The 26,666-nt window shown below is 37.6% G+C and overlaps 1 protein-coding gene across 18 annotated transcripts in view; it reads left to right on the forward strand.

Moving 5' to 3' along the window:
* Nucleotides 1–26,666, forward strand: part of Cntln (centlein) — a 281,691-nt gene that overhangs the window by 235,015 nt on the left and 20,010 nt on the right. For 12 of the 18 annotated variants that reach the window (XM_063288373.1, XM_063288380.1, XM_063288374.1 and 9 more), the window contains 5 exons: nt 5,609–5,800; nt 9,714–9,811; nt 11,350–11,476; nt 12,482–12,619; nt 12,927–13,112. In XM_063288373.1, the coding sequence (XP_063144443.1) occupies nt 5,609–5,800; nt 9,714–9,811; nt 11,350–11,476; nt 12,482–12,619; nt 12,927–13,112 (741 nt within the window). Of the gene's footprint in view, nt 1–5,608; nt 5,801–9,713; nt 9,812–11,349; nt 11,477–12,481; nt 12,728–12,926; nt 13,113–17,131; nt 26,171–26,666 lie in introns of those variants that run through there. The other 6 variants (XM_063288384.1, XM_063288387.1, XM_063288375.1 and 3 more) reach the window with 5 other exon arrangements.

Genomic DNA, 26,666 nt, shown 5'->3' on the forward strand with positions numbered 1-26,666 from the left:
CTTCTGCCTTCTGTGAGGTTAGCTTTATGTAGATGCCACCTATGATCGGATCATGCAATCCTCACTCTCTGCCTGTGCTGTGTGAAAATTTCTTAGACAAATAAATGTCTATTCATCCCAGCTTGGGTACCAATGACAGACTAAAGAAGCAATGTCTTACAAATTTAGCTTGACAAACCAGTGAGTTTAACAGGGCCATAGGGACTTGCAGGAATGTGGGTGAAGAGTCACCTACAGTGGCATGCATACCTTATCAATGACCATATCACTGAAAAAAAAATCTCCTTTTCTTCCTGCAATGTTTAACTGTCTGTGTATACTGAAGAAAGGACATAGCCTTAGGATGAGGCCCTCTTTCCATCAACAGTTAACTGCCTATAAGTCTCTAGGGAAGGAGACAGCTTTTAGGGTTCCTTCCCTTTTCCTTGATGGAATGTTAGTAGATCCAGGAAAGTGGGTTTGATGAGGCTTAGTAGTAATTTTGTACAGTTCTTCTGCTAGCAGTTTATACCTGGTGAGAGTTCAGGAGGAGAATAGCCCTGTCTTGCCCAGAATACCCTGTTCCACACCAGCCTCATTTGCTTAATATAACACAGTGATCATCAGTTCTATGTGCGCATTCTTCTTAATTAGTAACACGCTAGTAGTAGCTCATTTAAATTTATAGTGTTATGTTCTGCCTTATAACCTTTACTTGGAATTGTTTTACTATAGTTATACTAACACAGGGCTCAATACTTATTGTAACTGATGATAACATTGGAATTGAATAGTTTCAGAGGACTATGGAAGGACTCCTGTGGTGAAAGCTCAGAGGCAGAGGACTTGATCTTTAATAAGTAAGAACTTCATAGTGACTCTAAACTGAAGCTCTGTCTTAAGACAAATGATAGAATTATTATATACACACACTCAGCAAAACTTTACTCATCTGTGTCCTCAGCTTTAAAACACATTCCTAGGCTCCCTAAGTGGCGCTTATCACAGAGCAGTAGTATTCTTGATAATCCTGCCCCTTGCATAGAGGACTTCACTTTACATCTTCAAAACTGCTTTCCTCGGATAGGTGACTTCTGAAGGATGAGGCCAACCTGCAGTGTGCACAGGAGATTCAGAAAAGTAAAAGAAATTATCGTCCATCTATCTGTTTTCTATTATTCCTCTTGTGAGTGTTATGGGCATAAACATCTTAAATGTTTACTTAAATACGGAAAAACAAGAACAAAATAAACTCAGATTACTAATAACAAAATAACACAATGTTAAGGGCAACATTAATTTATTGGCAGATTATACAGCATGCTGTCTTTATAACAAGGCTGCCTAAAAAGTCATTCTCACAGATCAAACCAAGTATAAGCAAAAGACATTTATGTCCATTTCTTGAGTTGTCTAAAGAATTTCTCAAGTATATCAAATTCATAAGCTGAGAGACAGAAGACAGCCAAAGTCATTTGTCAAAAAAATCTTGAGGGAATTCTACATATATCAAATATTAGAAATATTACTTATAAACTGTAGATTTAGATTTAAAATACTGGCTAACGCATCGTGTGTGTGTGTGTGTGTGTGTGTGTGTGTGTGTGTGTGTGTGTAGACAGGGTCTCAGATATCCCAGGTTGGCCTCACTATGTAGTTGAGGATGACTTTACACTTAACGATCCTCCTGAGTAGGAACATGCTAACCCACTCTGTTGGTTTGAGTATGCTCGGCCCAAGAAGTGGCACTGTTAGGAGGTGTGGCCTTGTTGGAGGCAGTGTGTCACTTTTGGGGCTGGGCTTTGAGATCCTCCTCCTAGCCACATGAAAGAAAGTCTTCTCCTGTTTCCCCCAGACCAAGATGTAGAATTCCTGACTCCTCCAGAGCCATGCCTGCCTGGACACTGCCAAGATAACAATGGACGGACCCTGTGAGATCATAAGCCAGCCCCAATTGAATGTTGTTCTCCATAAGAGTTGCCTTGGTTATGATGTCTCTTCACAGCAGTGGAAACTGTAACTAAGAGATAGTATTGGGGTCAAGCTCAGGCTCATACCTGTGAGACAGGTACTCTATAAACTAAACTATATGCATATATAACCATTGCCAGCCTCAAGTATTATTTTCTCTAGTGAACCAGCATTATTCCTGTTTGCCTTCTCCATGATTTCACTGTTTCTTCTTTAGGTGACTTTTTATCATTGCTAAATTTATTTTTACATGTATATATGGATGTCTTTTAAAGATCCATTCATGATGTTAAGAGTGTGCTAGCATGGAAGAAATAAAGCTGTGATGTTCTATACTTATAAAAAACGAAAGAAAGCCTCATCAAACCCACTTTCCTGAGGGACGTGAGAGTCCACTAATAACTGTGGCCATGAGTTATCTGTTCACAAGAAGTAATCTCAAAAGTTTAATTTAGCTCCATAGTATTAACATCAGAATTAAAGATATTCTGGGACAAACTGTCTCAGTAAAATCCCATTATTACCAATGAGTGTCTTCATTTGCATGATATAAGCTACTATGTAAGAAACAAAGGCTTCCCTTGGCATGTTGTAGTTATAGTATGTTTGTACTATACATAAGGAATTTTGAAAAATTTAGAAGTTTCTCTTTGTTCTGAAATACTATATGTCTTAGTTAGGGTTCCATTTCTTTGAAGATACACCATGAACAAGGCAACTCTTCTGAAGGCAAACACTTAATTGGGGCTGGCTTACAGTTTCAGAGGTTTAGCTCACTGTCCTCATGGTGAGTAGCATGACAGCATGTAGGCAGGTATGGTGTTGAAGTTGCTGCCAGTTCTACTTCCTGATCCAAAGGCAGCCAGAAGATGACTGGCTTCTAGGCAGCTGGGGGTAGGGGACTGTCTCAAAGCTCACCCCCACAGTGACACATTTCCTCCAACAAGGCCTTATCTCCTAACAGTGCCACTCCTTGGGTGAAGTGAACCACCACGTTATATAATTTTTAGATATTATGGTGAACCTGTGTGTACAGGTATATGGAGCATAGTCATTGCTCAAGGATTTAGAATTTACTAGGATTTAGTAACAGGAGAGAATTGAGAATTACACTCCCCAACTCAGTGCATGGGAGAAACTCACTCTCAGAGGTTGGTGCTGCTGTGACCATTAGTAGAGGAGCATCTCTCCATGGAGGGTTTGGACTCATACCTGACCAGAGTACTAAGAATGGGTAACTGTTGGATGCTCAGCCTGGATAGGAGGTCTGCACTGTCCCTCCATGGCTCAGGGAACACTGTGGGAGGAGGAGTGGAAAGCATGTGACAGCTAGAGGAAGCGCTGTGGAGAACCATCTTTGTGCCACTGCATCCTTGAGAAGACCCGCAGAAGACGGACCTGTTACCATTATACCATAGAAGGGGAGGGGCTCTTGAAGATATAGAGGAAGTCAGTCTCTGTCTCTCTCTGTCTCTCTCTGTCTCTCTCTGTCTCTCCTCTCTCTCTCTCTCTTTCTCTCTCTCTCTCTCTCTCTCTCTCTCTCTCTCTCTCTCTCTCTCTCTCTCTCTGTAGCCATTGATGAATTGCCCATGTGTTTATCAACAACACCTCAACTGTGGCAACAGGAGGAACTCTAATTAAACTACCTGGGTCACCAGAAGAATAAATTAATTGCAAAGACCTAAAATTAGAAGGGGCACTAGTTGGGAAGAGAAGGGGATTGATGGGAGAGAGACAAGAGAGGGTAATGGGGTCAATATGATCAAAATACATTTATATGCATGTATTAAAACACAGATTAAAAGCCATTCTTGTCTACAATTAATATATACAAGGATTTCAAGATAAAATGCATTTGTTGTGGGAGCTAAGAGATAGAAACATGTCTTTGCAGAAGAAAAGGAGAAATGCCAACAAAATCATTGTTAAGAGAAGTTAAAGTTTTCCCTTAAAAGTACAAGGAAGAAGAGTACTTTCTCAACTGAGAAGGTGCAATGTATTGAGCCTCTGGTAGGGCGCACCAGGCAAGACTGACTTCGGGTGACTTCTATTGGAACACAGACAGAAGCTAAACCTTCTGTTACTACAAACAGCTGAATTTTATTCTGTCAGGATGAAATATCTTGGAAGGGCTTCAGATGAGGGAATGACACACAGTGTTGGTTGAGGAAGTAGTGGGGAAGTGGCATGAAGGTAGGGGAAGGTTGGGGGAGAACAGGGAGAGGGGTCTAGATGTAGTCCACATAGAATTCAATGTTAGCACTGAGTGAGTGACATGGGAATGAAAATAAGAAACACTTCATAATGCACAGAACTGGACGTTGGTTGGACATAGAGAATTAATAGAGAGGAGACAATCTTTGATTGTACCAGGAAGAGTTTCAGATTTAAAGAAATTATAAGTTCAAGTTTAGATATTAATTATTAGTGACAATTTATAAATAAATTTGCCCTGGAATACTATAGAAACATGCAACTAGGTCATGTGCTAAAACATGGTGGCCAAAGAAATAGTTTTTAAACCAAAACACACTTTGGATAATCTTTTGCTGTCAAAATTTTTAAGCTCCAGGTGTGAATTCATGTTATTAAGTGTTCATATTCACGGTATGTGCTTACATATACAAGCACATGCTTAATTGTGGATTTATTGGGAATGTTTCTATACATTGAACATAAATAGTTTTCAGTATAGCATATCACATGTTTATATTGCTATACACTTAGTTGATTGATGGCATCCTTTGCTACTCCTGGTTGCAAGTCAGCAAGGAAAGAATTTTTCCTTCGTCAGAAGGATCGCAGAATCATTTTGTGTGGTTGTTCCTTGCGTTCGATTACCAGTGTATAAGCTTTGGAATAAAAAGTATTGAAGTTATTTACTCTCTTAAAGTGCTGTGAGTTGTTAAGCTACTGATGATCTCATGATGTTCTGCTGTCTAGATTAAGAAGAAATACTAGCATTCACAATATATTATTTAGCAAAAATATGATTTTAAATGTCAGATATAGGACAGTATTACTTCACCTCAACAGAACAATAAGACTGATCAATTAATTATCATTCAAGGAGATAAAACTGAGTGAGTTTGTTTGCATGGTATTTATTTTAACTAAATCCCTAACAAGCCTCATCTGCTAATTGGACTTAGCATTTCTGTTGCTAAATGAGAAGTGTTTTGGCTGCTACATACGTTAGTAAGATCTACCCAGTGGAATGAACACTAACATCTGTTATCCTGCCCTGCTCCAGCTTGGCTCTTACCAAGTACAGCCGCCCTGGAGTCGGTGTTATCCAATCTCTCTCTCTCTCTCTCTCTCTCTCTCTCTCTCTCTCTCTCTCTCTCTCTCTCTCTCTCTGTGTGTGTGTGTGTGTGTGTGTGTGTGTGTGTGTGTGGTGTGTGTGTGTGTGTATGTGTGTGTCCCATGTAGATATGAAAGCAATGGTCATTATGAAAAAAGACCAACAAACTCTTATTTGTTGATTTTAACCTGATAAACTCTCTGACACTAATTAAAACCTGGGAGAGTTTAGAATTTTTGTAATGTTTTTATAACTATTTTGTAATTAATTTAATTATTTGACATTTTCTATCCTGTGAAATTTATTCTTCCAATCATTAACTCTGAATGTTTTCATGAAATCTTTTTTTTTAAGAAGCTAACTCTTGATTTAGCTGAACTTCGAAAAGAGAAAGAAGATTTGTTGAAGAAAGTGGAGTCTTCATCTGACATCACAAGCTTGGCAGAAGAAGTTTCCAGAATAATGGCCCCACAGATACAAGTTACCACACTGGGTCCTTCAAGGAGCACGGATTTGGAAATAAAGCAATTGCAGTGTAAACTAAAGGTGAGTATACAGTATGATAGGTTCAAAACATCCAGTAAGTCACTGCATACTTAAAGATACTTAATGGATTCTAATTTAGTTGAATAAAAGTCACCACGATAAACTATTCCAAAAATCATGAATATTGCAGCTGAATAAGTCTTTCAAATCTCATAGCTCAGTTCTCTTTCTACAGTTTCTATTTAGTTTTTGTTTTCATAGACTAATAAGCACCCTGACATCCCACCTTAGGAGCTAAAGGAACGTAGCCACTGCCTTCTATGGCATTCAACTCCTGATGTTCTCTGTGTCTTGTTCCAGATGAACTGACTCCTTTCAGACACACTGTGTTGACACAGTAGGAGCTCTTCCCTCCTGTCAACTTCCTACTAGTTTTATTTAGTTGTTGGCTGGAGATAGGACTCAAGGAAGCAAGGCATGGGCCTGGGGAGAAAGGAAACCCAGAGACAGGTTATTTTGATTGTCCACAGCAAGTTAAACTGGGGTGAGGATACTCAGAATTCTTCTTGTTTATATAAGTTTCTATCTAACCCCAGATAACTTGCCAGTAACTTAAAAGTGAGGCTCATCTTAGTTTAAATAGAATTGCAAGAAGCAAGATCCATGTGCTTTAAACAGAAAGCTTATTTTTCTGCATTCTTTATACAAACATTATTTTTCCCACATGTAACTGTTTTCTTCAGTGAGGATTGCAGGCTGGAGGCTGACAGCAGTGGATCCAGGATGCTATGGTAGGCATCCCAGGCAGGGAGGGTCTAACTGGAAATGCACGGAGTGCTTTATAATTGTGTAAGTGACTGCAACAAGGGCAGTCGATGGCAAACTAGCGAGTATGTGCATGGCTGCTCTCAGCCCAGAGCATGAAGTTTTGAGCAGGGTTTAAGTGAGATCAAAAAGGGTCAAATGTAAGCCTGACCATTGCTCATGCTATCATCAGTAACAATCAGTTGTGAAATGGCATTAATTGGGGTGCCTCTTGCATAGCTCCTTGAGACAGTTTTTACATGAAGAACATACATCCTAGAAATGTAAAGAAAAAGTGTACACATTTTGGAGCATGTGCATTCTCTTGAAATGTATTTTTGTCTAGGAAATATAAATACAGTTTTTAAATTAAATGTTTCCATGCTTACTTTTCATACACCTGAAGGTGGGGCCATTGTTCTTGTCTTTATTTTCTGTGGAGATGTTGAGTTACTGTTCTTCGACATACTTTAAGTATTCATATTCCTAATTTAGCTTCTCACCCAGAAAACAGAATGATAGCGTCAGCATTATTAAGTTGAGTTATATTTGACTTATTTGATTTTGCTTGCCGCAGACATTCTAACAATTTAAAATTTAAATATAGACTAACATAATGAGCCTATCTATACCAGTCTCCATGAGATAAGACATTTACATTATGATTTTTACTTATGTATAAATATCTGTCTAGTTTCTGAAGGGAAGTGAGACAAAGTCAAGGCCAGAGAAGGCCTCAAGCAGCTTGGTTGTCCGTGTGGATGCTGTAGGCTTTGGACAGGGGTCTGTCTGTGGAGAGACAAGAAGGATAATGTTTGCTTTCATCCTGCTCTATGTTTTAGAATAGGAATTTTCTGGAAAGAATTAAGTCCATGACCCTGCTCCTCAAAATTTGTTTCAATATTTCAAATTGGTTTGCTGAGACTGTGATAAGAAAATAACTACTGACTGGCTGGCTTAAAAACATGTCTTTTTCAGCTAGACCTGGTGCTGCCTGAGTTTAATCTCAGCACTCTGGAGGCAGAGGCAGGCAGATCTCTGAGAATGAAGCCTGCCTGACTCACATAGTGAGTCCCAGAACAGGCAGAACTGCACAGTGAGACCTTAAAACAACACCAACGAAAACAAACACCAGCATGAAAGCCGCTACTTCTCAGAAAGGTCTGCGGGCTGGCAGGGTAAAATGAAAGTGTTGCTGTCTGCTCAGGCCTTGCTTCTTGCCCTGTAGAGAGCAGCCTTCTACCTTTGTCTCCACGTGGTCTTCCTTCAAAGATATCTGTGTCTTATTTTACAAAGACATCCGTCATATTATATTAGGATACACCTCATCTTACCTGTTACCCTTTTAAAGAAACATCTCCAAACAGCACATTCTGAAATACTGGAGGCTACGTGGGGGCTTCAGCTATGATTTTATGGGGATACAATTTAACTCACAGCAGATAGAAGACTCTAATGGTGATTAACTAGGAAGCCATTTCTAGCCGAGACTTAGAAACATTGTTTAGATGTTAATCTAGTAAAGGTCTGCCTGCTTCTTTCATCTAATTCAGGGCCTTTCTGTTCATCTCTTACCCACTTTTCAGCAACTGGAGCATTTGGTTATATGCAGATCTCGTGTGTGTTCTCTCTGTCTTCTTTTGCCCCATTAAACAGGTTTCCTCAAGGAACTCTAGGGAGGTAGACTCAGGTAGATAATAAAAGCTAAAATAACGGAAGTGCTTTCCAATAAATGATGGAGATATCACCATCATTTCATTTTTAGTTCACTAGTCCCTCTATTACCCACAAGTCATGGATTCAGCACTTTTAGCTACATAAAATAGAGCTTTAAGACTCAAAGCAGTATAGAATCAGACAACTGCCTTAAAATCCACTGAACATTCTCATTTGAAAACAGTATTGGACTTCGCATACTGCCTTTTGCTTTTTGTTTTAAATAAAGTACTAAGTTCGTTTGTTTTACTTTTCAACAGAAAATGCTTCAGGAACACTGGGTTTGGGGGTACAAAGTAAGGGACAGGATGAATGCTTTAGGCAGGAATATTGAGAGCAGAAAAAAACCCCAGAGATTGGCAGAAATTAAAAGTTTATTCTGTTCCTATTTGTTTAACACTTTCTGAACTTAACAGATGTGTAACTCAAGTAAATTAACAATGACATATGAACAGAAAAGCTAAAATGCCAACAGGATTAAGTGATGCTTCAGATTATCCATTTAACTTTAACTTGAATCAAGATGAAGTTAGCGGTCTTGATACTGTGATCTCCTGATTCCTAGGTGGGATGAGCGAGAAATAACTCAAAGCTAATCTGCTTTGAAATATATTAATTATGTATAATCCTTAAGTAATAATTACTACTCTTAGTAAGTTCAAACAAAGAGAAATTTAGTGTTAATAAGATTGTCAGTTAATATTCTAGAACAGATTATCCTCAAATATCACTGGGCCAGTGCAGTTCATGGTCTATTATTCCTTTTCTGCTCACTTCTGGGCTCCCTCATTCTTAAGATTTGTTTGCCAGGCTGGGAGGTGCAGCATGGCCTTCACACCCGAGCTGGCAGGTGCCCAGCTAGCTGTCCCCTGCAGCACCTCGGTACCTGCACATGGCCTTGGAACTGTCTTCCAGAAAGGTGGCCCCAGGGCACCAGTCCTAGAGCACAAAGGCAGAGGCCCGGGGCTTTGAGGGCCCAGATTTGAATTTACACAGTGTCATTTCAGCCATGTTCTCTTGGTGAAAGCAAATCACAGATGAGACCAGATTCTAAGAATTGGCAAGTGGTTGTTACACATTTTAGGGGGAATAGCAAGTTATTTGGGATCACATTTAATCTAATTCAGCTTTTGAGTAAATCTATCATTCATTTTAAGTGATTTATCTGAGCCATTAATATTCTTAAATTGCACATTTACACTTTACTCAGAGAATTCCTATTTCCCATTAAAATATTTGATTCCTGTACGTTCCTCTATGGTCTGGAATGCTATATAATGACTCTGTTATAAATATGTAATCTTATTTGTAAAATATAAGATAATCAAATAATAAAAGTACATTGTAGTCATTGTTCGCATAATTAAAACAAATGTGTTATTCTTTCTCAAACCAGTGCCTTTGTTTTAGATCTAAAAAAGATAAGCTGAAATATATGTTTGTTTTAACCCAGAATGCAACTAACGAACTCACTAAGCAGTCCTCGAGTGTGAAGTCGCTGAAGCTGGAACTTCTGGCGAAGGATGACCACATGAAGGCGATGCAGGAGAAGTAGGCGGCGTGCTTCTATCTGTTGTGTTTGCTGCCACCTAGTGGCCGTCAGCTCTCTTCACCATTCCTCTCTGAGAACAGTACCCGCTTTACCTTTATTTAACAATGGAATTTTTTACTATTTTAAGATCATTTTAAGCCAACATAAGATGGAATTTTCAGCAATACACACATAGCATGATTGATGACAACCAGGTTTCTGTTTTTAATTAGAGTAAAATATTTAACTCCAGTTTTACCTATTAAGCATAATTTGGATAAATATATATTAATGATTTTAAGTCTAAACCAAAACCTACAGTTCTAAGACTAAGAGAACATACAGATTAGTACTTGAATAGGGTTAATTCCTAGTTTTATAAAGCTGAGGTCAAATTTGAAAGTTTTGTTTGCTCATAACGTAACTAGCGGTTCTTTTATATATATTACTTTTAAAGGCGTTTTCATTTCCTTACTATTGAGCAAATATGGTTCTCTTTCTTTGCGCTTTGTAACTGTTAGAGCTTTTATGTGATTATCTGCTTAGATAGAACATGTCATTGATAAATTGCCCATATGACTACCTATAGGCAGTACTAGGAGTGAAACTTAACATACTAATAAATAAAACGTAGACAGAGGATACTGGCAGAATCTGGTGGTTTGTACCTGTCATTCCAGCCTTAGAAAGTCCAAAGCAAGAAGATCGTCATGAAGCTGAGGTCTACCTGGGCCTCGTTGTTAGTCCCACACCAGGCTGGGTTTCAGTGTGAAACTCTCTCTCCCAAACCCTCCAAATAAAAATGATTCTGTTTATCTGAAAATGTCTTGAAATATATATAGACCAAGGGCAGTGTCTCAGCACTAACCATGACGAGACACGAGAGTCTAGGGAAACTCTAAATACTGGCTCCTCTCTCCACTCACTCTGCACTTCAATCTAATAGTCTCAACTTAGGAAGTTCTTCTGAGGAACGAGAAGAAACTAATGACTGAGATAACAGGGCCCAGTTGGTATGAGCTGTTGTCCCTTGCCATCACAGTGGCGCCATAGTTACAGGAGTAGAGATCACTGAAGTCACCATTGCGAATACAGTACGTAGCATCATAAGGTGAACCGATAAGTGAAGTCAGCCCCACTGAGGGGTAAAAGTTAGTGTGTCTGAGTACAGGTTCTTTGCATATGGCAGGAGTTTTACATTTTTAACCAAATTAGAGTATTGATTCTTAACATTGTTAGGAATTGATAGTCTCTAAGTATCACTTCAATATATCTAAACAATGCAAAAAATTTAAGTATAATCTAAGTTTCATAAATTCTATAAATTATAATGATCTTTCTCAGTTACTTTCTTTTTCTATAATGCAAATATGTAATAATAACAGTCACGACTGTATTATGGATTTTGCTAAAACATGATACTTAGATGCTTATTAAAATGCAATTTATTTTACTGATATAGTGGCATTAATATCAGCTTTAAAACTAACAATAGGATTGATCATGGGTACAGTATATCCAGATACTTTCTGCTCCTGTTAAATTCTTCTCCCTTAAGGATGTCTCGAATGGAGAGAGATATAACCATGAAAAGACACCTGATTGAGGACTTGAAATTTCGACAGAAAATAAATTCAGAAAGTAATGAGAGTTTTAATGAAATGTTAGGAACTCTTGAAAAAAAGGTACCAATTTTTGTGTTCACTAATAAATTATTTTCTACTTTCTAAATATCATTTTAGCATAAATATTTAGTATTGAGCATCTGTGCAGAATACATACATGATATATATCTATATATGTACACATATACTTAAAGGATATACATATGTGTATACACATATATAATTAAAGAATATATATGTATATGCAGTTATATAGTTATGCCATCTTTATTTGTTTCAGAATTCAAAACTCCACAATTCCACACATAGTAGACATACAGAGTCTGCCTATTTGTGTTCTTCTATGCAGGAAAACACTTAATTTTTAAAGTATGTAGTATGTGTGTTGTACATATGATGTTCCTATTTAATGTTTTATATTATTTAAACCTACTGTGTAAAGGGACAGAATGGGACTAATGTACCAGTGCTGTTTAAATTTTCAAATGATCTTTATGCAACCCACAAAGCTTTAACTTTTTAAAATGTGTATTCGTGTTTTATGTGAATGTTTATCTGTGCACCACATGCATGCCTGGTGCCTGTGGTAGTCAGAGGGACTCAGACCCCCTGGAATTTAAGCTTAAGATGGTTGTGAGCTGCCACGTGGGTCTTGGGAATTGAACCTGTGTCCTCTGTAAGAGAAACAAATGCTCTTAACTACCAAGCTGTCTTTCTAGCCTCTCTTTCATATTTTCACTTCAAATCATTTCAGATATAGCTTAAAAATGCTTGCTTAAGTAATTATTTCTTTAGTGGCTTTAAGCTTCAAATGGAAAGCAATTTCTTCTGTTATTCTTTGAACTATATAAAGAATGTTATTATTATACATATCATATGTTTTAGTTTGGTTATTAAGAATTGCTAGATTCTTCATAATGTGAACACTACAAGTAGACTACTTTAATTTGATACAGTTTATGAGACAGTGAATTCAATTAGACCTATCCAGTTTCTGATGATACAATGTAGTATGCTTCTTTAATGCACTTGCTAACAGTAATTACCTTTGTACTTTTATTGCAGGTAAAGACATTAACTGAAGAATGTTCCAACAAGAAGGTATCAGTTGATTCACTAAAGCAAAGACTTAGCGTTGCTGTGAAAGAGAAATCACAGTATGAACAGATGTATCAGAAAAGTAAAGAGGAGTTAGAAAAAAAGGTATGCGTCAGAACGTCCAGATTTGAATGCAGTGATGCTGTTCTCATTTTTAATGCTGTCACCCTACATCAATATGAACTACTTAATAACTCCACATAACTATAAAAGGTACTGTGCACTACATGAACACTAGGGTTTGTCTTACCTTAGTGAGTGTGGTGCATTAGCAAATAGAGAAGCAGGGATTCTCTTTACCTAGATGAGAGTAAATTGCATGTACAGAATAATGCAATCTGACTTTCATAACTTCCTTTCCCAATATGTGTATGAAATACTCTTTTCTTTTGTTAATATCAATCTTTTACAGGATCTCAAGATGAATCTCCTGATATCAAAACTAAATGACACGGAGACAGCCATGGCTCAGATCAAGAGCGCAGCGTCGGAGCAGCTCCAAGGCTTGGCGTTGCAGAGTGAGCAGGTCCTGGAAGGCACGCAGAAGAAACTGCTGCTGGCCAATGAAAAGATCGAGGAGTTCACTGTCTTTGTGCAGGTCGGAGTCATTGAAGGAGGCATGTTCACTAGTGCTTTCCTCCAGGCAGAGGTGTTGCCCTCTTTCTGAGGATTTGGGAAGCTGTCAAGTTCCTTGCTTTTAGTTGTTGCTGATATTACTGCTTAGAGATTATCTCTCTATGTATATATAGTTCTGCTGGCCTCAGACTGTTGATTCTCCTGCCTCTAATCCTCATGAGGAGTGCAGGTGTGTTCCCGGCTTTCTTCCTGCTTTACTAATCCACACAGCCCGAGAGGGGGCAAGTGACTGAGGAGAACATAAAGGCAGAAATGCCTCACGCAGGTGAAGGCAGCTGTCTTATCTAGATGCCACCTAACGTCAAAGAACCCCAGAGAGAGTTAGGCTAAGCCTGACTGCTGGAGGAGGGGACGATACCTTCAGCGCTCTTCCTCCTCCTCCAGCAGCAGCAGCCATTGCGAGCAGAGCATGTGAAAGTTCCACCCTGTTTAATCCCCTATAAAGTGCCAATAACTCTATTCAGTGCCTTTTACTCTTTGTCATGTAGTTAGTAAGAAAATCTGTCACCGCTAGCCAGACCATGGTGGTTTCCTCAATAGTGGGAACAATAGTTTATTAATCTTCATCTTCACAGCATGTACCATAGTGCCTTGGAAAGAAGAGGCATACAATAATGACCACTGATTAAATGAAATTTGCACTGGAAATGTGAAGTATTAATGGTCATCCTATTGATCCTCAATCTTGAGTGTAAAATGGTCTGAAGTGGGAAAGAAAGTCCATTCTTTTCCCTACTGCCCCCAACCACATTTCCGTCTGTGCTTCAGTTCTTAGTGTACACGGTCCTCTCCATCTATAAAATGTAAATGTAATGTCTTCCTGTAAGGTTGCATCGCCATTCACTGCCTTCATTTCATGGCTCACCATACTGCTCATACCTGATAAGTGGGCTGCAGGGGTGGCACAGGGCCAGGAGCACTTGCTGCCCTTGCAGAGAACCCGACTGCAGTTCCCAGCACCCACACAGGGCTGCTCATAGCTGCCTGTAACTGCAGCTGCAGGGGATCTGACACCTTCTTCTGACTTCTTAGGACAAGTGCACATACATGACATACACACAGACAGACAAATGCATGCACATAAGTAGAAGCAAATCTAAAATGGGTTAAACTTTAACTGTGTAAAATGTTATTTTACATTTGTATTAATGTTCTCGTATCAGCTCAAGTATGATTTTTCTCTATAGACAGATCAAGAGTTGGGCCATATTTGAAGCCCTCGGTAAATAAGGCCCTCTGCTGAGTATTTCAGAATGTCTTTAGGCATAATCTTATTTACAAGTAATGATATTCCTGGGACTGTACTTTAATTGTGCACTGGCAAATAACTGGATTTAGCTATGTGCTATCATGTCATATACCACCACTAAATAAGAGCCCAAAACATTGCCAGTAATGTGCCAGCAAGATGCCCAGCTTTGTTTCACTAGAAATCATAGGTCCTTAGGAAGTGACTTATTTAAAGGTAGCTACAAAATGAATGAAATAAACATTTGACCTCCTTTAATAAAGGTTTTAAATGGTATAAAGTTAAGTCAATAATGCATCCTTAGGAAGATCATGAATGGTTAAAATGATTAATTTCAGTGAATATAATTTGCCTTTCCTGACTTAAAATGTCATTTTCTTCCTGCTTACTGAAGTCCCACCATTTAATTTATAATGAAATATCTCTTTGAATATTGTTGCTACTTGATCCATGTAGGACCGTTTTTATTATGACTTTGTTTTCCTGGTTTCTTTTCAGCTTTGAGTTTCCTTTGCTGTTCTTTTAGACAGGATTTAAACTATGAATTAGACGCATGAGTTTTATTATTTTCAATCATTATTTTTATGAAATATACTTTAAATGTGGTCTTTTAAAAGAAAAAAGGTAAATGAAAACCAGAAATTGTACAATAGAAAAACCAATTTCATGACTACATAATTTGATTTCTATCCACTTAGTGTAGTTTTGTGACCATGATAAAATAATTTCCACAGAAAGTAGATGAGCAAAAATTAGCCTAAAAAGCATACATTTTATTTATGTGCCTGAGTCTCTAAACTCTAGTTATTCAAAGGTGACATATTGACCCTTAATGGTGACATAATGATCCTTTATACTAGCCAACAAGTATATAAAGTATAAATAATAAATAAATAAATAAATGTGAGATTGTTACAGTTTCGTGGAATGTTAATTTGAATTACATTTTAAATGGTATAGTAAAAACAAGGCCTATTGGCACTTGTCTTTAATCCCAGCACTCAAGAGGTACAAGCAGAGCGATCTCAGTATGAGATTGACTACAGAGAGGGTTCCAGGCCAGCCTGTCTACACAGTGAGAACCTGTCTCAAGAGAATGTGTAAAAAGCTATGTTTTGGAATTTTTATTCTTTTGGGATTTTTACACTTGGTTTAAAACATTTAGCCCCTTAGACTACCAACTTCAGAATCCTTTGATTCTCTTGCATTTAAATAAAATGTATAATATTGGCCCTGAATCTACTGAATCACAATTCTAGTTCAGCAGGACCCCAGATCTGCATTTGACAAGTTACCTCCATGAATAGATGAACATTTTCAATGGGGACTAGAGAGATGGCTCAGTGGTTATGAGCACTATCTCTTTGGTCAGAATTCTCAAGCTCAGTTCCAAGTACCCACAAAGAGGCTCACAACCGTGTGTAAACCCAGTTGCAGGGGATCCAAAACCATCTTCTGACTTCCAAGGGCAGCAGGCACACATGTGGTACCAAGACATACATGCAGGAAATTATAGAAACATTACATTGTTTTTCAACAATTGAATCTATTTGACAAAAACATATCCATTTAGCATTTCAAAGTTAAAATTTCCCAGTTTCCAGTGGTAATTTGATATTTGTTGTAATTGAGTTTTCTGCTGATGTGTGCTTGACACTAATATCATACCTCTTTTTAAGCTCTCCTAATCAAAGGCTGACAGCAGTCAAAAGCAGAAATATTGGTCCAGAGTGGGAGGTTGGGTCTTAGTAAAGGGAAGTCAGCCACTTCTCTTCTTCACTCGAGTGACCTAGGACTGGGCAGTGATGCGCAGGGGCCACCCGCACAGGTAACAGCATCTGCAGGTTCTGGGGCCCTGCTGTCTTAGCTGCATCACAACTCAGCTTCCATCGTTTTGTAACTGAATGGTATCCTGCCGTTCCAACAGACTGTTTCTCTTCTCCAACTCTTACCCTTTCTCAAGCTCTCCTTCCTCCCGTCTTTGTACTTCCAGAGTCAGCTTAGGGCCTTTTGTATGAGGCTCTCCTTCAACCTGTAGCCACATCAGCTCTGCTCCATACTAGCTTTGTCATCTCAGACAACTGACTTAATCCTCTGGACTTCAGACTCCTTCCCCATACGATGATCATGCTGATAGGGCATACCTGGGCTTAGGGTCTGAGTAAATCTTTATAGGAAAGGTTCAGAATGGGGTCTGGCAAACCAGTCTGCTCTAAAAGTATCAACTGTTATTGATAGCAGTGTTAAGTAAGAGGATAGTTATCTCCTGATCATTTATTGTGTGTACAATTAAAATGCAAGTGTACACTTAACATTTTTCATTGTTTCAATGATATTATATAGCCAACTTTAAGAAACATTATCAATAATTTCCTTATAGTACATCACCCAAGAGGCTCATTACATTCTTGAGCAATTGATCAGACAGACAGAAAGACATGTACATACATACATGCACACACACACACACACACACACACACACACACGTGCACATGGTACTAGAATTTACAGATACTTTTCAGATTAAAAATGTAAAGTCAAGAGCTGTTCATAACCTTGCATAGTTCTTATGTAGATCATAATAATCACAATATGTTCTTCACAGAGCTTGTTAGATACCATGTACACTAAACTACTTAATAAATATTATCAGTAGTTTAATAGTACTAATGTTTGCTCTGGTCCTGTTGTGGAATCTGCGTTCACTTTAGTCTTCTCATTTATTTGTAGGGCACAAGCAGACTATGGAAGAGGTGGAAGGGCCATCTGCTCTAGATCTACTCTTGAATATGGAATTTGGCCCTGGGGTGAAATCAAGTGCTTTGAGCATCTGGGCTGGATATATGTGGCAGAGCTGAGGCTTTGAATTCTCCTAGTAACTGGATAAAACACACTGGGGAAATTTCTAGAAGTATTTGCTCAATTTGAGTCAGCCTTGATATTATATATAGGTTTGTTAATGTGCATGCATGTGAGAGTCATATGCCAGACACCATTTTCTCAAAAATTTTTGTTGTTCTTAACTATAAAATACAAGCTAGCTAAACAACAGCATTTAGCTGGAACGTGTGCATGGTTTCCTTATCAATAAATGTTTTTGTTTGGTAAAATTTAGTTTGATTCTTGGGGATTTGCACTTCTTTCTTCTTTAGTGTAGGCATTTGTTGAACATTCCAATTTTATGTTTACATTTGCATGGTTAATATTTAGGCACTGCTCTTTTTTTTTAATTAGGAGTTTTAAACACTTCTATAATATAATCACCTTGAATTCATACTTAATCTTTTCTCACTAAAGTAAAATTAGAGCTTTTAAAGGAAAGGGTTTTAATAAAATATATTAATTTAACTGGTGAGCTTTAAACTATATTAAACTATACCTCAGTAAACCTATTTAAATGCTGTTAAGACACGGGCAAACTTCTGAATTACTTGTCAACCCAGCAGCACTATGGGATTCTTCTAATAAAAAGGGCCATCGCTTGACCCAGAACTAGGAATTCAAGCCACTTCAGAATTTTTCAAAAGGCTGTTAAAATGCGTTATTTCTTTAGGAAACCATGATAAGAATGATGACTTCAGAATTTTTAAGTGAAACTCAAGATCATATGTTATTAGCTAACGCATTCAAGGCTCACAGACTAGAAAACCCCAAGAAAATAAAGCTGGAAAACTAGAGCTAGTAAGAGCGCAGTATTATGGCTTCCTGTTTACGAATGCTACTGCTGCTGCTTACAGTAAATGATCAGAATTGAAGACAGAGTAGCTGTGCATTGACATGTCCATCCAAGAAAGTCTTTTCATTTTGAAAATGTCCTCTGATATTGGGACAATGGAGATCATTATAAAGGACAAGGGTGTTATTTCATATTGCCATATATGGGTAATTTGCAAAGAAAATAAGTATATGTTCATTCTGTCCCTAATAATATGGTAAGCAATGCTTGAAGGAAGTGGAAAAACAAAAAGGAAGTGACTAGATTATTACTTCCCCATAGTTTGTTTAATCTATAGTATATTCATAAATCAGTAGTTCAAAATAGAAAAAAAATACCTTCTTTTGAAATCATTTACAATATTTCCAGACTATTTTATATCCTTACTCAAAAAATTCATAAACGCAGAAGTTATTTTCACTATCTGTCATGAATATAATATAATTATGCTTTAACAAAATAGCTATTAAAATGCATCAACTTAAAAACTTTCAAACTCTGTATGATTTGGGACTAAGATAGACCTAACATTTAACTTCCTAAGATGGTATCAAACAGGAGAGTGAGAGTATCTGAATTAACTTTCCAGGTAAGATGCTGGAATAAGTCAGTGGAAATTGAATTAGGGAGTTACATCACTTTCCTTGTGGCTTCAACAAAATACCGGACACAGGCAACTTAGTGGGGGTAAAGAGGATTTGCTTTGCCTTAGAGGATATGAGTTGTCCCTTTTAAGTGTCTTCAGATACTTCTGTACTGATTTCCATAGTAGTCGAACAAGTTTACATTCCTGCGTTTCCCCATATTCTACTGACATTTGATGAAAGCCATTTTGACTGGAAACTCAAAGAAGTTTTAATTTGCATTTCCTTGATAGCTAAGGATATTGGACATTTTTTTCAAGTATTTATCGTGGTACTTTATATTTGTCTTTGGAACTGTCTATTCAGTTCATTAAATCAATTGTTGGTTGGATAATTAGGGGTGTGTGTGTGTGTGTGTGTGTGTGTGTGTGTTTGTTGTTGTTGAGTTTGTTTTGTTTCCTTCTCTGTAACTGTAAGGACAAATGTTTATAGACTGATATTAGGGAATAGACTAGTTTAGTAAATATATGACTGTAGATTCTCCTCCAATAACCGTGAATTCACCAGCATTGAGGATTAAGCCAGATTTCCAGTACCAGACATGCTTTGTCTCCTGTGGAGTGGGTCTTAAGTCCAAGTAGAAAGCTGGTGGTTACCACCAGGAAGTGTACCACTACTGCATCCATACGATTATTACGCTATGCTGATTGTTGAACTGGCTCACAGGCATCATAGCTGGGCAGAACTGCAGTTGCCTCACGGTTCCTATCTTTGTTACGGTTTCTACTGCTGTAAAGACACACCATGACCATGCAATTCTTATAAAAGGAAGCATTTAATTGGGCATGCCTTACAGTTCAGAGCTTTAGTCCATTATCATGACAACAAGCATGATGTCATACAAGTAGACATGTACTGAAGGAGCTGAGAGTTCTACATCTGGATCAGCAGGAAGCAAGACAAGTGAGCAACTAGGCCTGGCTTGAGCTTCTGATACCTCAAAGCCCACCCCCAAGTGACACAGTTGCTCCAACAAGCCCACACCTACTCAAGCAAGGCTGCACTTCTAATAATGCCTTATGAGTCTATGGGGCTATTTTCTTTATGAGTCTATGTAGCTAATTTCATTCAGACATCCACAGCACCTTCTGGTAACATGCAAACTTGTCCTCAGGGAGAGGGCATTTAGGGGTCTCTGAGCTCTGTTTCTATAGTTCATGGTGTCTTTAGTAATAAGGGCTTACTTTTCACCTCTGGGGGGACAACCAAGAGCAACTGCAATGAGCTGTATGCTTTGGAAATCTTGTGGACAGCTCTGGACAACACTCAAAGAGGGCTATTTTATATCTGATATTGGAAGTCTTTGTTAGGTAGTCTGGCTCTTGAAAGGAACACTATCACCCTAAATGAGAAAAGTACATTAAAACTATATATGTATGTTCATACGCAGAATTACATGTAGTATAGTGGGGTGTGTGTGTGTGTGTGTGTGTGTGTGTGTGTGTGTGTGTGTGTGTGTGTTTACAGCCTGACTTAAGGACCCTATAATGACCTGCCCAAACACAGGAAAGTAGAAACCGTAGCCAGTGAGTTCATCTATCCAAGTGGGTACAGCTTGAGATATTGCCTGATTATGGAGTCAGTGCAACCTTACTCAAACACAAAATCTATACTGAATAACATTTAACCAGAAAATACAATCTTGTTCTTTCAAATCAGGAGCCAACCCTGTATTGAAAGTCTAAGCCTATACTGACAGCTCAATTGAAAGTCTAACCATTGGAATTAGACAACCAAGGAACAGAGCATGCAGCTATCTATTAACAACAATTGGTGTCTAACTAGAAACCATGTCTGAATGCAAAGTCCATCCAGAAAACTCCCCTGAACTCAAAGAATATGTAATAACCTTGCCAAACTCAGGGAGTATGACAGCAAGCATACTACACATGGATGCCACTGGCTAGCCCATCCAAACTCAGAAGTTGGATTAATTGGTGAGTGCTTTTCCTCTGAAAGCAAATCTATGAAGACTAGATGTGGCTTCTTTCTAAACCATGAAAACACCAAAGGACTGACAGACAGGCCATGCAATCAGATGAGCTAATGAAGGCCCATCTGAACTAATGATGGCCCATCTGAACTAATGATGACCCATCTGAACTAATGATGGCCCATCTGAACTAATGATGGCCCATCTGAACTAATGATGGCCCATCTGAACTAATGATGGCCCATCTGAACTAATGATGGCCCATCTGAACTAATGATGGCCCATCTGAACTAATGATGGCCCATCTGAACTAATGATGGCCCATCTGAGCTAATGAAAGAGAAACCTACCAACCAAGGAACCACTCAGATAAGTGAGTAAAATACAAGAAAACGTGTCGGGGATTAGATGGAGTGAGGAAACAACAGGAAGAAAGTATGCAACCTGTCAAGGAAGCAGAAACCACAGGGAAAGGAAGGTACAGTGACAGCAATGGTCTCAGAAAAAGTAAATATTGAAGAAAATCATAAAATTAACTTGTGTTATTTATATTATTTTCTTTTAAGATATGATTCAAGTTTAGAAATTTCATAAAACTAAATTAAACACTAATATTTCTGTATGAGCTGTGTTTATAATGACAAAAGATGTAAGGCTGGGTAAATGGTTCAGTGTATAGGAGAACTTGTTCTACAAGGATGAGGTCCTCAGATATAGTACCCACTAAGTAGTGGGGCATGGCTGTGCATTGAGGGCCAGAGACAGGCAGGTCCCATAGCTCACTGTAGAGAGCATATGAGAAACAGTGAGCTTCTGATCCAGCGGAAGACAGTGATTCACAGCAATACAGGCATCCAGAGTCATGTTCTGACCTCTGCATGGATATGCCCAGCCACATCCCTTACACATGTGCACATACCTCACAGGACACACATATTAGGGTGTGTGTGTGTGTGTGTGTGTGTGTGTGTGTGTGTGTGTGTGTTATACTAAGAGAAAATGAAGCTGTTATCAATTAGAAACATTTATTTCTATGGAGAAAAGTAATTATAGAGATAACATAAGACTGGGCTAAAATTTTCAATAAAAGATTCAGTAGGATATTCCATAAAAGATTCCCTTGAACTCAAGGATAGGTCATTTAAAATTACACAGTAGAAGCAAAGTTTTTTTTTAATGAAAAAGAAAAAACCCACAAGACTTCTGAGACATCATCAAACTAAATATATGTATGATAGGAATTTTAGAAAGCAGAGAGATAAAAGAACAGAAAGGCTATTTAAAGAAATAATATGATAAAATGTTTCAAATTTGGAGAGAGGGAGAGGAGAGAGAGAGACAGTTTCATAGCTGCAAAGATTCCCACCATAAGACTGAGCACAAAAGTTCTATATGAGAGTGTATATAATTAAATTGCTAAATAGCATATGTAAAGAAAATATTAAAAAAGAAAAAACCATATGACTCCTCATATACAAGAACCCCCTATGAGAGGGAACACACCTATTAGATTGCCAAAGGACTGCTCATAAATACCTCAAACATAAGGAGAACATGGGATATCCTCACAATAGTGAATGTCAAATCTGCCAGCCAAAAATACTGTAGTCAAAAATGCAGTCCTTCAGAATGAGGGGAGTAAAAGTGCTCCAGTGAACTATCCTGAAGAGGGAGCATCACCCAGGGTTCCTTAGAGCTCTACAGACTCTAGTATTCAAGTAAAACGACTTTCAACTACAATTCACAAAGTTAAATATGTGGAAACTAAATGACAGAAGTTTGATGTTGGCCATACAATATAAGGTTATTGATAAATCATAATGTCTAATCTCTACATGTGAGGAGAGAAGCGTCATGGAAACATGATCATCATCACATTGCTGTTAACAGGAATGTGAAAGGAAGAAGCTAAAATTACAAGATATCTTACGAAAGCCACAAGATGGTGGCAAAGGGAATTCTAAAGTAGGAATGCACAGAAAAAAACCTCAAATTATATGAAAAGGTCACCAAAGGAAGACACCAAGAATGGAGTAAAGAATAGAAAAATGGCAGAACAAGTGGTCAGAAAACCATTAACAAAACGGAAACAGTAAATACAGTACCTGACAATGTTTATTTTAAATGTAAGTAGACTAAACTCTCTGATCAGAAGATGCCCGGTGACTGAATAGATTTTCCTTCCTTACATCTTTCTTTCTTTTGAAAGTGTGATGTAGTAATCATAAAAAAGGCTAAATTTACCTGTAAAGGCACACCTTACTGAAAGTGAAGAGATAGAAAAAGATATTCTATACAAATGATAATAAGATAGACTTTAGTTAATAAACACACAAAAGAAGGAAATGACAGAAAAGGTATAAATATCATTGCACCTACATATATAGAGCAAATACTCTAAATATATGACTATCTAGAGATGGAGCAGCAGAGGAAGAAAATGAGAATGATGCCCTACACAGTACATCCCCCAACAGAGAGGGCACGAACAGCAGAGACCACACATGTCCTCGCAGACATGTACAGAACATTCTTCAGGAACATGAGAGCCACAAAAAGAAGTCTTAAGGTTTCAAAGACTAAAGTCAAACAGAGCATATTTACTAACCCTATTTGTAAAAGTACAAATCAGTAATGGGAGGAGAATTCATGAAAATCTGGAAGTTAAGCAATTTGATCCCAAAAGACTAGTAGGACTGATTATAAATGAGAGAAATAAAGAAATAATGAGACAAATGAAAGTGGAAACAAAATTTATCAATGTATATGTGGTGCAGAAAATATAGGTTTTGAGTGGAAAGATTACAGCTGTCAAGAAAAGGGCCTCAGGTTCACAGTCTAACTTGGAATCTTAAAGAGCAGGGGAAACAACTGAGCCCAAAGTTCACAGAAAGGAGAGACTACTACACAGTAGGAAAGAAATGAGTCAGATAAAAGGAATAAAAAACATAACAAAGATCAGTGAAACTAAGCTTTTTTAATATAAAATTGACAAATTTTTAGTCAACTAGATTAATAAATGAAGCAAGTAGAAATATTTCATAGCTCCGACGGCAGAAATTTGGCTGATAACCAAGAAGTGATCCAGATCATAAGAGAATACTCTGAACAATTATATGCTAAGAAGTTACATTAGCTATAATAAATGGAAATTCCTAAAAACAAACTACCACTCACCAAGACTGAACCATGAAGAAACACAAAATCCAAGTAAATAACAAGTAATCAGTAATCAAAAAACCCCAACAAACAGAATCCAGTGCCATGTGGATTCCCTACTGCTTGGCCCAATATTAAGAATTAATGTCAGTTCTTCTTGAACTCTTCCAAAAAACTTAGTGGACTGAACACTTCCAAACTTTACTTACAAGGTCAGTATTACTCTGAAAGCAAAGTTAGATGAGGACATGGGAAGAGAAGAAAATTACATCCCATTATCATTCAAACATAGATGCAAACATTTTCAACAAAGTACTAACTAGTCAGCCACATTCAAAACCTCATACACTATGTTAAAATGGTATTTGTTCTGTGGATGGCTCAAATATGCAAATAAATACATATCAGATGCTAAATTAGAAAAATAAAAACATCATATTGTCATACAGTAGATATAGAAAAAGAATATCACAAAATTCCACATTTTTATGTTTAAAAACAAAATATTAAATATAGAGTTAGTGGATCTCAGTACAATAAAAGCACTCATGCTCAATAATGAAATGCATTTTCTGTAAAATCAGGACCAACACAAAAGGTTTAAAGAAATAAAGGTTACAGAAATCATGATGGGGAGAGCAGAGTTATCTCTGTTTGCAGATTGCACAGAAGTAGACTTTAAAAATCCCTAAGACCATACCTCCAAATGAATGAGCTCAATAGCGCTCTGTCTCTCTATACTAACAACACACCTCTGAGACAGAGGAGAGGAATGGTCATTTACAATAACAGCAAGCCAATAAAAGAAAATCTGGAGTAAATTTCAATGAAGAAAATGGAATTTCTGTGAATTAATGTTAATTTTTGTAATTGATGAAATACATTGAAGAAAATATAAATAGAAAAATAAACTATGCTCATGGATTAGAAGAATGAATATTATTAAAATGTCTTAGTACCCAAGTGTCTGTGTACATGTATATATGTATGTATGTGTGTATATTTATTCACTACAATTGCTGTTAATAATCCCATCATATTTAACATACATAGTAAAGAATTGTATAGAACCGTAAAAGATGTTGACTAAGCAAAGCCATGTTGAACAAGAAGACTTAAGTGAAAGGTATTATACTTTCTGATTTTAAACTGTATTGAAAAGTTTTGTGCTCAAACCTTCATGATTCTGACATAAGAGGAGCATAGATCAACAGAGCAGAGAGCTCATAAATTAATTTATGGATAGATCATTAATCAGTAAGTGACTGATACAAAGAGTACATGACAGTGAATATAATATTGTTTGCTTTAATTTTTGATAAATGGTACTAGGAAAACTGACTGACTAAGGATTGACCAGGAAAGGTCAATAACAATATACTGGGCAAGAAGCAACCTAAGACGGAAGGATTTCTTTGAACTCATAGTCTAGGGTCAACTCTATCACAGTGGTAAGGCTTAGCTATGATTCTACTTCACAGCTATGATGACAGGTAATAAACAGCCAGCTTACATCTCCAAGGATCAAGGCCCAAGAGAAAAGAGGACTAGAGCAAGGTTGTAAACCTCAAATCTAACCAGCAGTGGACCGCTTCTACCACCTGGGCTGCACCTCCTACAGGTTCTGCAACATCCTAAACACACCAACTGGGAACCACGTGTTCAAATTTTACATTAGTCTGTGAGGGATATTCTGCATTCAAAACATAACAAGGAAATTCCATCTACTTCAACTTAGGTGTAGGTTAGCCAAAAAATGTTCTCATTTAGTAAAAACTCATAAACCTATATAGTCAAAACATATTATACTGTGTAGAAATTTTGATTTCAAAAGGACTCAGAACATTCATCATTAGCTAATGGAATACATGGCAATGTAATTAGGGGCCAATCAGACAGATACCTTCCACCTTCTTTAAAATGCCTCAAGAATGTAAGATAGGTCAGTGGATAAATAGGTACATGTCAAATCAAATATAGATAACTGATTATAATATATAGGTTGGAGGTATATGTGCCCTAAACATTTTTCAACCTTTCTGTATGTTTAACATTTGTATAACATTTAAGGTTGTTATTCTCAAGTATCCTCCTCCAGAGTCTCCTGCAGAAAGATCATCTCATAGTCTTTTCCAGGGCTCTTATTTGGATCATATCAAAAAGAAAATTTCCACTGTAAATGATAGAAAAAAACACACCTTAAAGACTCATAATTCAACTATGGAGCTAGTTAGATTTCTATCAACTTAATTTGGGTCATCTGGGAAGAAGGAATCTAGATTTTAGAAAGAAAGACGGTAGGAAGGAAAGAAAGGAAGGAAGGAAGGGAAGGGAGGGAGGGAGGGAGGGAGAGAGAGAGAGAGAGAGAGAGAGAGAGAGAGAGAGAGAGAGAGAGAGCGAGCCCATATCAGCTTGATCTGTTAGCAAGTCTATGAGGCATTTTCTTGATGGAGAATTGATGTGGGAGGATCCAGCCCACTTTGGGTCTTCCCATTCATAGGCAAGTGGGCCTGGGTTGTATAAGAAAGCAAGATAAGGAAGCTATGAGGACATGTCAGTATCATTCCTCTGCAGCTTCTGATTCCTTTCGTGCCTCCAGGTTCCTGCCTTCAGTTCCTGCCTGGATTTTGACCTTTTCTCCCCAAGTTGTTTGTGGTCATTTATTTATCACGTAGGTATTGGTAGATACCTAACTAGGACAACTACATTAAACTTTTTCCCCATGAAACATTATAGTTAAAAAGCAATAAACTATGAAAAATGTAACATATTCAATAGGCAAATATAATTTCAATAGCATAAATGTGATTTGCT

The sequence above is a fragment of the Rattus norvegicus genome, chromosome 5 (assembly GCF_036323735.1).
Source record: "Rattus norvegicus strain BN/NHsdMcwi chromosome 5, GRCr8, whole genome shotgun sequence".
NCBI lineage: Eukaryota > Metazoa > Chordata > Mammalia > Rodentia > Muridae > Rattus > Rattus norvegicus.